This window comes from Apus apus, chromosome 24, assembly GCF_020740795.1.
Source record: "Apus apus isolate bApuApu2 chromosome 24, bApuApu2.pri.cur, whole genome shotgun sequence".
In the NCBI taxonomy this organism is placed as follows: Eukaryota; Metazoa; Chordata; class Aves; order Apodiformes; family Apodidae; genus Apus; species Apus apus.
Genome location: NC_067305.1, coordinates 5,738,682 through 5,752,794, shown reverse-complemented (window position 1 = coordinate 5,752,794; position 14,113 = coordinate 5,738,682). Strand labels below are relative to the sequence as shown.

Below are 14,113 nucleotides of genomic sequence, written 5' to 3'. Positions count from 1 at the left end.
CTGCTTTGAGTAACAGAATCTTGCTCTGAGAGGGGCCCAGACGAGGCAGCTGCTCAGAGCTGTGGCAGGGGTCCTGGTGAAGCAGCCCCAGGAGCTCCTCACCTGCACAGCAGGAAGGTGGTGTGAGAGTTTCACTAAAGGGAAGGAAAAGGGCACAAAGAACTGGGGTGACTCAGGTCAGAAGCCAAGAAAACAGAGGTCCCTGGTTCTCTCTGCTCTACCTCCAAGACACTCAGCACCTCTTCCAACTGGCCACCTTTCAGGCAGGCTCAACATCCACCTTCTATAGGAAAGAGGCCTGTGCCAGCCCCTTAATAGCTACATGTTTACAGACCCTGACTGTGTTATCAAGAGACTGAAGAGTTTGGGAGAATATTAAACTCCTAATGAAGCCTAGGAGGCTTTCCTGAGAAATCCAGACTCTCATGACCAAAAGCCACAGCACAGTGCTCAGTGACTGTACAGCCTGCCCTTCTCTGTGCAAAAAGCTTCAAACCTGTGTCAGCGTTTCTACTCCAGACCCTCTGCAGCAGAAATTTGTCACTTAACCATTAAAAAGGCCTTTTCAGTCAGGAAACACAACCCTCAAACACACCACATGCTTGGTAGTTTCAACAAACGAGTGAGCAAAAATTATAATATTCCTGTCCATGTTCACTTCAGTGTTAAAATCCTGCCCGGGAGGAGCTGCAGCCCCTCAGCCCTGCTGCTCAGCCCTGCTGCTCAGCCCCCCCGTGCTGGGCACATGACAAAACACAACGCTGGGTCCTGCTGGTTTTGTCCCAGAGTCAGGGGGGATTAGTGGGGGGACCCAGGGCGTGGAGAGCTCAGCAGGCACAAGCAAAACCAGCACTCAGCAGCAGGAAGCAGGCAGCTACAGGGAGGGACAAAAGACTTCCCAGGAGAAGTCTGTTCCCACGCAGGGGTGAGGATGTAAGACCCTGAAAAAGGTGAAGTCTGGGAGGAAATTGCCTGAGCAAGGCAGGAAGAACTTCTAGGGTTTTAAAAGGCGTGAGTTAGAAAAAGGTGAGAAAAGAAAAATCAATGTGGGACTGGGAGCAACCTCTGAGCAGGCTTTAGAGAGAACCCAACTGGAGATCTAATCCATAAAGACAAGTTGTGAAATGCACCAGCCAGGTCACCTCTGCAGTGATGCCACTGTCCTTCCTAAAGGAAAAATCCCTTCCCTCAGCTGCCCTGACAGCACAGGACTCCAGGAACAGGCAAAACACCAGCGAGGGAAGCACATCTTCCTTTTCCACCTTCAGCCCACCATCCTAGGGACTGTGTGAAACAGCCCAGATAAAAACACCAGTGGTCAATGAGACACAGACCCTCCAGCAGCCACCACAGCTGTCACCTCCAGCAGCCAGCACTGCCCAGGCTGGCAGGGCCCACACAGGGATGGCAGGATAATGGCAGCTTTGCACTGAGATCTCTGATCCTTGCAGGCTGCTACTCTGGCAATGACTAAAAACGTCCTGTAGAAGATCCAAGTGCTCTTCCTTAGAAGGAGCACCCACACCAAGGCTCAAACAGGACATTCCTCGTTGTTTTGGGAAAGAGCAGGAGCAAACCTCAAGCAAACGAACCTCCATCCAAGAAAAAGCAAGCAGCAGAGATAAGGACAGACTCCAGGCTTTCCAAGGCTCCAGCTGGCATCCTACCCCATGAACTCTGCCACAACTTCTCCTACTTTATGGGATGCACAGTGTCTCCTGAACTCAAAGCAAAAGCATCAGGACATTTTCCACAGCTCAGTCGTACCCACATGGGTCAGGGAGAGCCCAGGGCTCGGGTGACACGAGCTGACCTGCAGCAGACACAGCAGGGACCTTTCTGCCCACTAAATGCACCCCAGGAACAGCTCACAAACCAGGAACACCTTCCCGTGCCTCGGGATCCCTTCACTGAACCGGCAGAACTCGCCCTTCTGATTTTAATTGCAAATGCTGCCAGGCTAATTGCGGTTTCAGCTCTCACGCTGACATTTACGGTCACTTTGGAGAAGGCAGCTCTTGCTCAGTGTGTCATTCCGCGAGGAGCCGAGCAGCGGGTGCCGCGAGCGCGGGCTCCTCTCCAGAGACTGTGAATCGGGGCCACCGGGAGCTGCACCGCCCGGGCGGGCGCGGGGCGGTCGGGGCCGCGCGCGGGTTCCCGCTCACAGCGCCCGCTCCCCGCGCCGCAGGGAGGAGCGCGGGCACGCGCGGGTCCCGCCGCCCCCGGGGCCGCAGCTCCGGGTCCGGAGGGGTCGTGGGCAGAGGCAGAAGGGTCGAGTCTTTGCTGTGGACCGGGGCGAGCAGCGGGAGCGGCGCCGGTGGCCCCGCCCCACCCCGCGGACCGACGGACACGCGCGGGGAGACACCCGCGGCCCGCCCGGCCTCGCTCCCCGGCCCGAGCCCCGGTGGCCCGAGAGCCCCGCGCGGCACCGACCGCTCCCCCAGCCCGGCCCGGCCGCACCGAGCGGGGCCCGCAGCTCCCGGCCCGCTGAGGGACCGGGCCCTCTGCCCCCCCCCCGCCCCGCTCCCCGGGAGCGGGAAAAGCCGCCGCGGTGTCCGGGGCGCGGGCCGCGGGGGGCTCGGGCGGCGGGCGGCCCTTACCTGCGTCCCGGGGGGCTCAGGCTCCCGCCCGGCGGCCGCCGCCTCCCGGCACTTCCGTGTTCCGCGCGGCCGCCATCTTGGGGGGGACACGGACTTCCGGGCGGAAGTGGGCGTGGCCGGGGCGGGCCGGGGGGGCGGGGCCGCGGGGACCTCCCGCCGGGCCGGGCCGGGGCAGCTCCCGCGCTCCGGGGCTTAACTCGGGGCTGAAAACCAAACCGCTCGGGCCGCCCCCCCCGCCCGTTCTTGCCATCGCGTGTTTCCCGTTTCCCACCACTTGTGTTGGGCCTTTTCCCCTTTCGAGTCCCAGGATCAGAGGCGAAGCCCCGGCGGGGTCTGCTCTGGGCGGGATCCCCCGGTCGATCGGTGCCCGAGGAGGAGGGCGCCGCGGAGCAGCCCCGGTGCCCCGGCCCGGCCCGGGATCTGGCCCGGGCACCGTGGGCGGGAGGGGGACCTGGACCGGGGGGTCTGCGGCTGCAGCAGGGACGGAGGGAGCCCCGGGGAGCTGTCCCGGTGGCCACGGCGGGGCGGCCCGGCCGGAGCACCCGCGCCGGGACCGTCCCCATCCCCTCGGGCCCATTCGCCTCTCCCAGCCCGAGGCCGCCCTCCCCCCCAGGGGCTTCCCAAGAAAAAGCCTTTTCCGGGCACCGGGGTCCCTGGGGGGGCGATCCCAGGGAATCGGGGTCAGACCCGGGGGGAGCCCGCCCGCGGCCCCTGCCGCCGGTTCCTGTTTTTTTTCCCACGGGCTGGAAATCCCCGGGCTTTCCAGCGGGGTGGGGAGCGGGGGGCCCTGCCCCGGCTGGCCCGAGCCTCCCGCAGCTCCGGGAAGAGGCCGCGGGGACGGAGCAGCAGCCCCGCGGTGGGGCTGGAGCGGGCGAGGGGAGAGTCCTGCCTCAGAGGAGCAGCTCTTTCTTCTGGGGACTTAACACACCACTTGCTGCGGAGTTCAACACGAAGCAAATCACAGCTTATCCCAAGGGACCTGCCAGGGATGTTTTCTCCAGTGTTTTCTTCTCTTTTCGTAACACACTGACCAAAACCAAATGGCAGCAGCTGGAAATGGTGTCAAACAAATAACATGAGCCTTAAACAAACAAACAAGCCCAGGCAGCTACTCCAAAGCTGGTGCAAACCCCTCAGCTGCCTGGTTTCTCCCAGGTATAAACTTGCTTGTTGCAATAAAAGGGGAAATTAACAAGTTGTGTGCAGGTTTCAGCTGTGTCTGGCTCAAAGCAGCCCGAGGGATCTGTGTTCCTTCCTTCAAACGCCCCTAAACAGACACTGCTGGAAGCCCTGACACCAGCTGGGAGAGCAGCAGGAATGGGCCTGGTGGGACCTTCAGTGCTGCAGGGAGTGAGGAACCCGTGGAAACGCAGGATTTACAGCACCAAGACGTTTGCATCACGTTAGGAAAAATCTCCCTCCAGAGCCACAGGGCAGCACAGGTGCTGGGGTGGGAAGGGGGGGCTGGATGCTGGAGGTGATCCACATTGGAGGCCTCCTCGGGAGGGCTGGGGGGCTCCTGGCAGGATCTGCAAGCCCGGCTGTGCTGGAGGGGTGTCCCTGCCTGCCCTTTGGGCCAGGTTACCAGACCAGAAGCAGCAGAGCCGTGCTGGGCTGGATGGAAACCCTTCCCGGCCGTGCCTGCGATAGGACGCAGACCCCAGCGCCCGGCTGGCGGCCCAGGGCCCAGGGCAGAGGCTGCTCCCCGCCCAGCGCTGGCGCCGCAGCGTCCCCACATCCCCCCGGGCACGGACCCCCCTGTTCTGCTTTATTTACTGTCCGATATTTATTATTATCCTGGAGCGTGAACACGGGCGCTGCCTGTCCGCAGGGCACTCAGGCGCTCGGCAGCCGCCGGGAGCCTCCAGCAGGGGCGGGCCGGGACAGCGGGAGGGCGCGGGCAGCGCCGCAGGGAGCTCCTGCCGCAGAACCCCCGTTAAACGGAGCACGAGTGTCCGGGCGGGCGGAACAGGCTCCCAAGGAAGATGCGGTTTGGCCGCGGTGTGAGTGCCGGGCCCGGCGTTCCCGCTGGGAGGGCGGCGTCCCGGCCAGGCCGGCCCCGCGGGCCCGGCCCGCAGCGGCGGCGGGAGCAGGCCCCGCCCCCGCCCCGCGCGCCTGACGGACAGTTCCCTCGACCTATCGCAGCGCCCGATCGCCCGTCAGCGCGGGTGGGCGGGCCGGAGGCGCCGCGAGCCAACCGGAAGGGCAAGCCGCCCCGCCGGCCCCGCCCCCCGGGCCGTGCGGCCGCAGCCAACCGGCGCGCGAGGGCGCGGGGGCGGGGCCGGCGCGGCAGCCAATGGGAGCGCACGTCGGGGCCGGGGCGGCGCGCGGCCCGGCGGGGGGAGCGGCGCGCGGCGGGGCCGGGCGGGGGCGGGAGGTAAACAAAATGGCGGCGGCGCGCGCGCGGCGGCGGGGCTGAGCGGGGGGGGGGGCACCGGGCACCGGGCGGGGGGGGCACCGGGAGCACCGGGAGCGGGGCCCGGGCCAGGCCGCGGGGCGGGCGGCTGGCGGAGCTGCCCCTGAGGCGGGGGGGGGGGCGGCTGAGGGAGCGCGGCTCACGGGACCCGGCCCGGTTCCCGAGCCCGGCAGCGGGGAGGGGGGACCAGGCTGCCCGCCCCCCTCCCCCCGGCTCGGCGGCGGGGCGGCCGGCGGGGCTCGGCCCCGACCCGCGGGGCAAGGGCCCGGCCCAGGCGGCGGCGGCGGGAGCTCGGCTGCTCACCCGCCTCCCGGGGCGGCCCTTCCCTCTTGTCTGTCGCTGATTTGGTCGCACTTCAAGTGTTTTATCCCCGTCTCACCCCTTCCCTGCTCTGCCCGGGGGTGGCTGCCGTGCCCCGTGTTTTCCTCCCGCTGACACCGGGGGGGTCGCGGTTCCTCAGTGACCTCCTTGGCGGGAAAGGAAGGGGGGGCTGGGGGTCCTGGGCGGAGAGAATTACCTGCTTCTGCTTCTTCTCGTTCGAAGGGGGGTCTGTAGAGCTCTGGTAGGTTGGGTTTGTGGCAGCACTGACCCTGGAGCAGCGGGGGTGACACATCATGTGCCAGGCGGAACCCGAGTGGCTGAAGGATGCCCCTGGGAGCTCTCGATAGGCACCCGAGGCCTCAAACTTTTGTAGGCGTGAGAAGCGAAGACGTTAGAATTGTTTCTGAAAACTCCTGCGAGGAAACCTGGTTCCAGCTTCCAAACGGCTGAAAAAGCCCCTGCTCTGTGCCTGTAGCTGGACAGTGAGGACAGCAGGGCAGAAACCAACCCCTGCCAGCGCCGCGGAGCTGGGGGCCATGGGCTGCTAGGAATGGAAAGCCACGAGAGAGACTCGGCAGTTGTTTGTTTTTATGTGGTGGCCTGAAGTCCCAGAGGATGACCTAGCACTTAAGAATCAAACTGGGCCGAGTGAAAGGCCAAGTTGACTTGAAAGAACCCAGCAGTGGGACCAGGTCAGAAGCAAAGTGAGTTCCCAAACTGAGCGGATCTGGTCAGAGATACATATTCTTTTTAAAAGACACTGTGTTGCTGGAGCCAGGCCTGGATCTTTTAGCATCCAATTGAGCTGGAAGCAGCTCGTAGGGTTGTTTTCTTTTTGTTTTGTGTTTGTTTTTTTTTTTGTTTCATTTTTCTTTTTAAATTCATGTTTGTACAATCTTCTGGATATTATTTTTCAAGAAGGAGTAAAAGGGAGTGTTGGAAACTAACAAACAGGATTAAACCCCTGAGCGCTTAAGGAGAACAGGTTAAGGAACTTTAATCCAGGATGGATATGCAGGAGTCCCCGGAGCTGGGGATGTTTGCAGAGGGGGAGCTGATGTCTGTGGGGATGGACACGTTCATCCACCGCATCGACTCCACCGAGGTCATCTACCAGCCACGGCGCAAGAGGGCCAAGCTCATCGGCAAGTACCTGATGGGAGACTTGCTTGGAGAAGGGTCTTATGGCAAGGTCAAGGAGATGTTGGACTCTGAAACCCTCTGTAGGAGAGCTGTGAAAATACTGAAGAAGAAGAAGCTACGCAGGATTCCCAACGGGGAGGCCAACGTGAAAAAGTGAGTAAATGTTTCCAGGAGCTGGGAACTGGGGGGGTTAGTCTTTGCCATTCATTTCCAGATGAAGTTCTGTGTAATTCTGACCAAGCATATGTCTTGTTACTGTGGAGGTGCTTCCTAAACTGGAGGTGTTCAGGAATCCACCACTGAGCTACAGGCAGTGGTTGTGTGGAGGCTGGCAAAGGGGAAGGGAGCTGGTTCTTGAGGGTCTGTCTGCACAGCCAGCACCTAACACATACCACTCCTTTAATAGCATTGCTTAAAGAATAAAATAGTGTTTCTTAAAGAAGTTCCCTTGATTTCCCAGTGAGGAGGTGAGCTGTGCAGCTGTTGCCCAGGTGAGGTGCCAGGTGGTGCAGCTGGGGGTGTGGGAAGAGGCCTCGTGTTGGTACAGTCTGTGCTGCCTGTGCCCATCCAGGGCCGGGTAGCTCTGGGGCTCTCTGGGATGGCAACTGCTGCTCCCACCCACAGCCTGGGTGCCTGGAACGTGATCCAATGTGTTGTGCACCCAATGGGCATAGAAAGTCTTGGGATTCTTGCTTGGATTCATTTCTGACTAATGAGCCTGGGAAGTAATTCAAGGCTCTTTTCAGTTGGCTTTGCAGCTGTAAAATGGGACAAGGGTTGTCAACCTTTTGTATGTCAGTGACTCAAGATCAGTGCTTGGAAGCTCTCAAAGTGCCAGTTAGACGCTGATTAGCACAAGTAACTAATTAAAATTAGCAGTGGGAGCAGCCTGGTGTTTCACTCCATCCATAGGGCTGGGTGTGGGAGACTTTCCCTTTCGTGGGGCCGGGCAGCTGCCTGCCTGTCACAGCCCGGCCAGATAGTTGTTTATCTGCCGTGCAGGGGAGCCTTCTGCAGCCAAAACAAACCCTTTCCACGGGTTTATCTGGCAGTGGGGGGAAGACTTGGAGATGTTTAGGAAACTCTTGTGTCGCCTCTTCAGCTGCAGAGCCGTGACCTGGACGGGTCTTGTTGCTGTTCCTCAGTTGGGTTTGAGTTTCGCAGCTCAGCTCTGAGGTATTTCACATCCTGTACCAGGGTTCCTCTCAGGAGCTGGTTGCCCTCTAACCTTCAGCGACGGGCTGAGCTCCGGAGCAGTCAGGAATCCGGGACCTCCTTTTCTCTCCTCTGCTGGCTCGAGTTCAGAATCAGAGTGAACTGTTGGTTAATATGTAATAAACTGTTTCTTGTTTTTCTGGTAAAGGCATGAGTGCCTTTTTCCACCCTTGCCCCCTCCTTCAGTTACACCAAGAGCTCCTGCTGGAAAAGGAGGAGGTTGTTTCCTCCTTTGTGAAACTTCTACATTTAAATTTTTCTTCCTTGTAGTGAAAAAGGACTTGCCAGACACCAGGAGAGCTTCCTGGTGTCAGAACCATGGTACTGGTGCTGCGTCCTGACGTGAACTCTGTGGAAGCTTTATTCCTGCTCAGAGGCTGGCTGTGGGTGCCCTGTGGTTCGTTAGGGCCGGTAATTAAAGCAGGCAGGCTGGGCATGGGGCGGCTCTGGGTGTTTGTCTGGCTCAGCCGCACCTGCTCCGGCACACGGAGGCAGAGTTTAGATGTTGTCTTGTAACCAGGGTTTACTTCAGTTCAAGTTCCTATTTTCGTCACCTTGTCCTTTTCTCTTAGTCCCCTCTTCGTCTGCTTCGTCTCCTTCTTCAGTGGGGAGGTTTTTCTACGGCAAAATGTCACATTTTGTGGTACCCGCAGAAATCCCACCCAGCCAAACCCCCCTGGTGCTACCGCGACAGGCAGCAAAAACTGTTTGTGCTCTGAAAAAACCTGTTGTGGGGAGAAATGTCATCAAGCCTGTGTGGTTTGACTGGTCAGGGTGGAGGGGGGGAGCAAACCATGGCTGTGTTTCCAGGTACTGCTGGAAAGTGCTCTGCCAACACTGGGGGTTTTTTAATGACATTTACTGGCCAGACTCCATTAGCATTTCACTTTCTACGACTGCATTTGGGCAGCTTTGAGTGTGAGCAAACTGCTCATGTGTAATTAACAGCAGAAAATCAGCGTGTGGACTGAATCACACCAGTAGATTCTACTTTCTTTCTTGAAAGCTGCTACCAAGTGCAGTGATGAGTAAATAGGTAGTTCCTGTGCTGCAGTGAGATCTGCTTCCTGTCCCTTCTAGACAAGGGTGTCATGTCTGCAGCTCAGGACATGTGAGAGGTGGCTGTGAACAGTCGTCTGATCTTTGCAAACATCCCAACTTCAGCTGATGTCCTTTGAGATTAAAAACATCTCCTTTGCCACCAGAACTAGCCCAGCACTCGGAGCTCCTGCTCCCTGGCAATGCCTCTGGTGGGATGTGCAAGCAGAAGCTCCTCTGGAGCGTTTGCTGTTCATGGTAACTGGAATGGTCAGGAGTGAGAGGCTTCTGAGGCCCTCGGGAATTGTTTTCTCTGCTGTAGAATGACTGCTTGAAGTCTTAACTATTAGTCTGGGGGTTTATTTCTTCACACTGGAGCCCTGCAGAGGAGCTGAGCGGCTGGGGCCTGTGGTCAGGGTTGGTCTGGAAGCACCCATCTCTTGGAAGGGACTATTTGCTGTTTCAGTCTCAGAACACCTTGCTGTGCAGTTCTGGCTGCAGAGACAGAGCCTGTTCCTGCTCCCATGATCTCCAGCATCTCTTACCATACAGGAAGAAGCTGCGTGTGTGGCTGGGTTGTTGGACAGATAAACTGGGTTATTGCAGGGAGCTCGTGCTGTGGTGGAGATGGATCGATAGTGTGTCAAAGAAATTCTCTAGAAAACAGTTCCTGAGCTGCTGGACCTTGCGTGATAAATTACATGAGCAAGTAATAGACAAGGAGTAATGACAGAAGGGACAGGGATGAGGAGCCACAGAGGGTGGCACAGGTCACACCAAGCTCGGGGACCCTGGCATGTGTGGGGCTTGAGTTGCAGCTCAGGGAGCTCTGGCTGTTGGTGACATTTTTGTGTCACTTGCCCCTAACAGAGGCTGTGTCTGTGTCTGACTGCCCAGCCCTGCCCTCGGTGCATGAGCGGAGTTCTGGGACCTGGAAATTGTGACTGAAATGTGTTTGAGACTTATTCTATAAAACTGAACAGTTCTCTGTCCCAAAATACTCCAGTTCTGCCCCTGAAAAAGGAGCCCTTCAAGGATCTGTGAATCCTGGGGAGGATATTGAGGGTTTAAACTCTTAAGACACGTTTCCCTAAATCAGTCCAGGGAATCTTTGTTTCTCTTCAGTCACTTTAGAGAGAGGCTGGGTGGCTTAGCCAGGCAGTACTGTGGCTAATTACTGCTTCCTCTTAATACAAAAAATTAGATTAATAAGATTGCCAAAAAGATGAAGGAAAATTTGGAAGACTATTTATCTCTAGCAGCACAAGTTTTATTAAACTGTGTGCTAATAGCCTCACATTTTAATTAAGTTTTTGGGACTTTCTGAGTATCCCAAGTGTCTTGTACTGTACTTACCACGCTCGGTGATTACTTAGATTTGAATACATGCTCATTAGAATTCCTCAGAGGTTTAAAATATGTAGCAGGCCTGGGTTGGGACAGTTTGCTCCTTCGGTCTGCACATGGGGAGCCTTGCACCTCCAAAGATGGGCAGTTCTGCTGGAGGAAGGAGCTGCTGCAAGCTGCAGAGGTGTGTGCTTCAGGAGAAGCTGGGCCAAAGCTGACTCCGGGGGTGTCCTGTCCCTCCTGACCACAGGTCTGCCCTGCAGAATGGGGGCTCTGGCCCTGGCTTTGCTAGGCTGGATGTTTGCTTGGGTTCACTGGTGAAATGTTGGAAACTGGAACCCCCAGGAGAGCTGCACTGTGGTACATGTTGGGGTTGGAATGTCAGATGTCCCTCCTGGGAGTGTGGTGGTGTAAAGGGCTGGAGCTAGTGGAGAGGAAAAGTGACACTGGGAGCTTCACCTCCCTGAGCATCCCCCTGGGTTCAGACGTGGCTCTGGAGCAGGGACCTACCTGCGAGGTGAGAGCTGTGGGGTTCAGGTGGCCCTTTGGTGGCTGAGGATTCTCTCTGCTCTGCAGCTGCAGCTTTGAACATCTTGGGTTCTCCTGCGTGCACATCAAGGCAGAGGTGTGGTGAGGACAGGGAGTATTTCTGTTTCTGGATGTGATGTGGCCCTGGGGAGGGAGAGGCTGTGGAGATGCTGCAGTGCTTGAGATATTTAGGTAGTGGCTTCAGAACCATTCAGATGCTGACACTTGGAAAGTGCAGATCAGCACGATGCCAGCCCCCCTCAGACACGGCCAGACATGAAGCTGGGTTTGGAGGGGGAAGTCACGATGTGCTCTGCTCAGTCTCTTGTCTGCAGCATCACTCACAGTAGTGAGACCAAAGAGGTGCAGCTTCTGGTGTGTTGAAGATGACAAATTGCATCCTTGCAAGTGGAGGGCTTTCTTGGGTGAAATAAACAGTAAAATACTTTTCACAAGCAGGGCCTGGAGGAAGTTAAGCTGCTTTGTGATGTATCAGGGATACTAACTCATAATTAAAGTGTGCTTTGGTGATACAGGATTACCACATCCATGTAAGTACCTAATGTAGTTACTCAGTTGCATAAAGACCAAATGAATAATTCTGGACTCCTTTGTAGCAACCAGCAGGAAGGGCATTAATGGGTTGGTGGTAGTGCCAGAGCTGACATATGGAGCTGCTGTTCCCTGTGCATGTCCCAGCCCTTCACTGGGCCCTGGCATGGTGGAGATGTGCCAGTTCCTGTGCTGCTTCCTCAGTGCCACGTGCTCGAGATGAGCTATGGTTGTGTGCTGAGGAGTGGAGGAGAGGGTGAGGATGAGCTGCTCCCAGGCTGGAGGCTCTGCCTGCAGACCTGCTGCAAACCCTCCTTTCTGACAGGTGATCTGAGCTGGCAGGTAATGTGGAGAAGATTCTCTGTCATGTGTCTCCTGTAAAATCCTGAAAGCTTAGACCTGTGGAGGAACCTTGTTAGTCAAGGGAAGGGCATGAATCTTTTGGCTGTATTGCTTGTTTTGGGTTGAGCAAGGATGGCTTTGATGAAACTGAGGCTTGAAACAAGCTGTAGAAGGAGTCTTACAGTGAGGATGTGCTCCAGGAAAGAACGTTGCCTTTCCAGGCTGTCCTTGGCATCTTCTAGAACTGAGCAGCATGTGGTACCAGTGGGCAGCTTTGCTATATGCAGCTCTGAGCATCAGCAACACCTTGTGATTTGCACACAAGGCACCTTGCTGGGTGAGTCTTCATCTGTCAGAGTGAGCTTAGTGTGCCTGAGAGAACCACAGGGAAACCTTCCAGTTAGAAGGGCTTTTCTTCCTCCCAGGATAGTCATACTTGGAAACAGGCCCCAAACTCTGACAGTCCTGTCCCACGTTTGAGGGCTTCCTAGTCTGGAAAGCTAGGAACAGAATTCCATAATGGAGGCTGTTCCAGGCACGTGGTGCTGGGGTGGGTATGGAGGCAGTGACCACACTGCACAGAGCCCAGTCTTGCCCCTTGCTGGGGTTTTCCCTTTCCCCCAGTGTTGGGGGGAGGTCTCACCACAAAAGTGACCATTGTGATTGAAATTTCATGTTAAATTTTAGAGGTAGCAAGGAAGGGTGCAAAGCTGCAGCAGCTCAAGAGGCATCCTGACAATCTGAGCAGGCTCCCTAGGCTGGTGTGTGGGAAAGGCAACCAGTGGGCACACAAATCCCTGTCCTGGTGCTGTCAGTGTGAACACTGAAGTGTAGGCAAACCTCAAAGAAGGGCTGGACTGGCTTTTTTCTTGTTAATTTTGGAAAAAAAAAAAAAGGCAACTTAGACATGTTCTGATGAGGCAAGTGCCCATGGACACTTACTCAGTGAAGGCTGCAAACCAGAATGGGGTTGGAGGTGACTGTGGTCTGGCTGTCTGTTCCTCAGGCGTTCCAAAAGGCAAGAGGAGCTAAAAATAGAAGTCATCTTTTCTCAGGGAAACGGGCTGCTCGGCCTCTGCCCCAGAGGGGGGTGCACTTACTGCAGATCCCCTCACAAACTCCTTCTGGAGGGAAAAGAAAATTGTTACAGAAATATGAAATATTTATTATTCTGCTAAAGGAGGCAGGAATTAGTGTTTGTGCTTTCCAGCTGTGTTACAGGGAGTGAGCTGTTGGGATTGGGATGTTAAATGTTCCCAATGTTGGGAGCTTTCTCAGCCTTCACAGCAAAGTAGCCTCATTTCAACAAGTCTGTGCTCACTCCTCTCCCCGGCTTGGTCTGAGCACCCAGCCTGGCTCCCTTCATTATGCAGAAACTTCTCAGACCTCCGCTAATGCTGGCTGCAGTTCCTGTGCTAATTTAATCCACTTCAGCCTTTTGGTCATTGCTATAATTAGAGTGGCTGCATCACTTTGCACATCTGTCTGCCATTTAAACTAAATACTCTGAGCTTTGCCTTGTTGCCCGAGGTTTCTGTTCAGCTGTGGTAATTTGTTTAAAAGCCATATGTGACAAAGGCAGAGTGCCTGGCCTGAACTTTGGTGGTGACATCATTAACACTACTGCTCAGGGACCCTTAAAAGTTCTTTAAAAAAAAAAATATCTATATATATCTGCTTGCATTCCTGCATCTTGGGAGCCTTTGGAAGGAGCAGTTACTGGTTTGTTAATCAGATGTGATGCATCAACAAGCCTTTGTGCTGCCCACAGCCTGTGATTAGAGGCTGGCTAATTGTGCAGGCAGGGGTGAGTGTGTCATGTGTTTGGGCAGAGGCTCCTGCTTCCGAAGCTGTGCTCAGAATCCCTCCTGTTTTCAGGATCCTAACTGTTGGAGTAACTGTGCTGCCTCGGGCACCTCACCCATGGCAAGAGAAAAGAGGAGGCGATGTGCAGCTGAGCACAAGCCCAGGACTGAGCATCAGAGGAACAAAGCGAAGAGCAGGATCTGCTCTGACAGAACCACCCTGACCTGACTGTCCTGATCCTCTTGTTTCTCTTCACAGCTGGCATCCAGTGGGGTTTTGCAGGCTGAGTTTAATGCAAAAGATGCTGAAATGTGGTTTGGGGCACAGCACAAAATCCCAAGACAAAAGATCAGAACAGCTGATTGGAGGTGCTGTACAAGGGTCCATTTTCATAGCTGAGGGAAGAGGTCTCCCTGTTCAGTTTTACTTTATTCTCCACAAACAGAGGATTCAGTTCACATCTTGGAGCCATTCAGACAAGTTAGGACTAAGGTTTGGAAGTAATGGAGTTCCTGGCTGGTGCTCCCGTTTTCAACTCAGTCTTGAGACTAATGTTGCAAGTCCTGCATTAGAGACTTCATTTCAGAATCCTCCTGGAAACCAAGGCTGTAATAAAGGGCACTATGAAGCTGCCTCAGTGGTTGGCTGCTGCATCTGAGGAACTGGGGGTGTCCTCAGGATGGTTTCTTTACTGGGTCTCCTGTAAAGACTCTCAGACTGGTCACACTAGTGGACTGGCCAACTATGGGGTCTGTCCTGCAGCCCCAGCACTGAACAGCTGCTTGTACTTGATCATAGAATCATA

General features: G+C 56.1%; 2 protein-coding genes across 3 annotated transcripts in view; one reads left to right on the top strand and one right to left on the bottom strand.

The window, feature by feature from the left end:
* Positions 1 to 2,682, bottom strand: part of SBNO2 (strawberry notch homolog 2) — a 52,977-nt gene extending 50,295 nt beyond the window's left edge. For both annotated transcript variants that reach the window (XM_051639822.1, XM_051639823.1), the window contains exon 1: positions 2,601 to 2,682. The gene's annotated coding sequence lies outside the window, so the exon portion shown is untranslated. The remainder of the gene's footprint in view (positions 1 to 2,600) is intronic.
* Positions 2,683 to 5,108: 2,426 nt separating this feature from the next.
* Positions 5,109 to 14,113, top strand: part of STK11 (serine/threonine kinase 11) — a 38,689-nt gene continuing 29,684 nt past the window's right edge. The window contains exon 1 of the mRNA XM_051639667.1: positions 5,109 to 6,633. Within this exon, the coding sequence (XP_051495627.1) occupies positions 6,344 to 6,633 (290 nt within the window). The 5' untranslated portion in view covers positions 5,109 to 6,343. The remainder of the gene's footprint in view (positions 6,634 to 14,113) is intronic.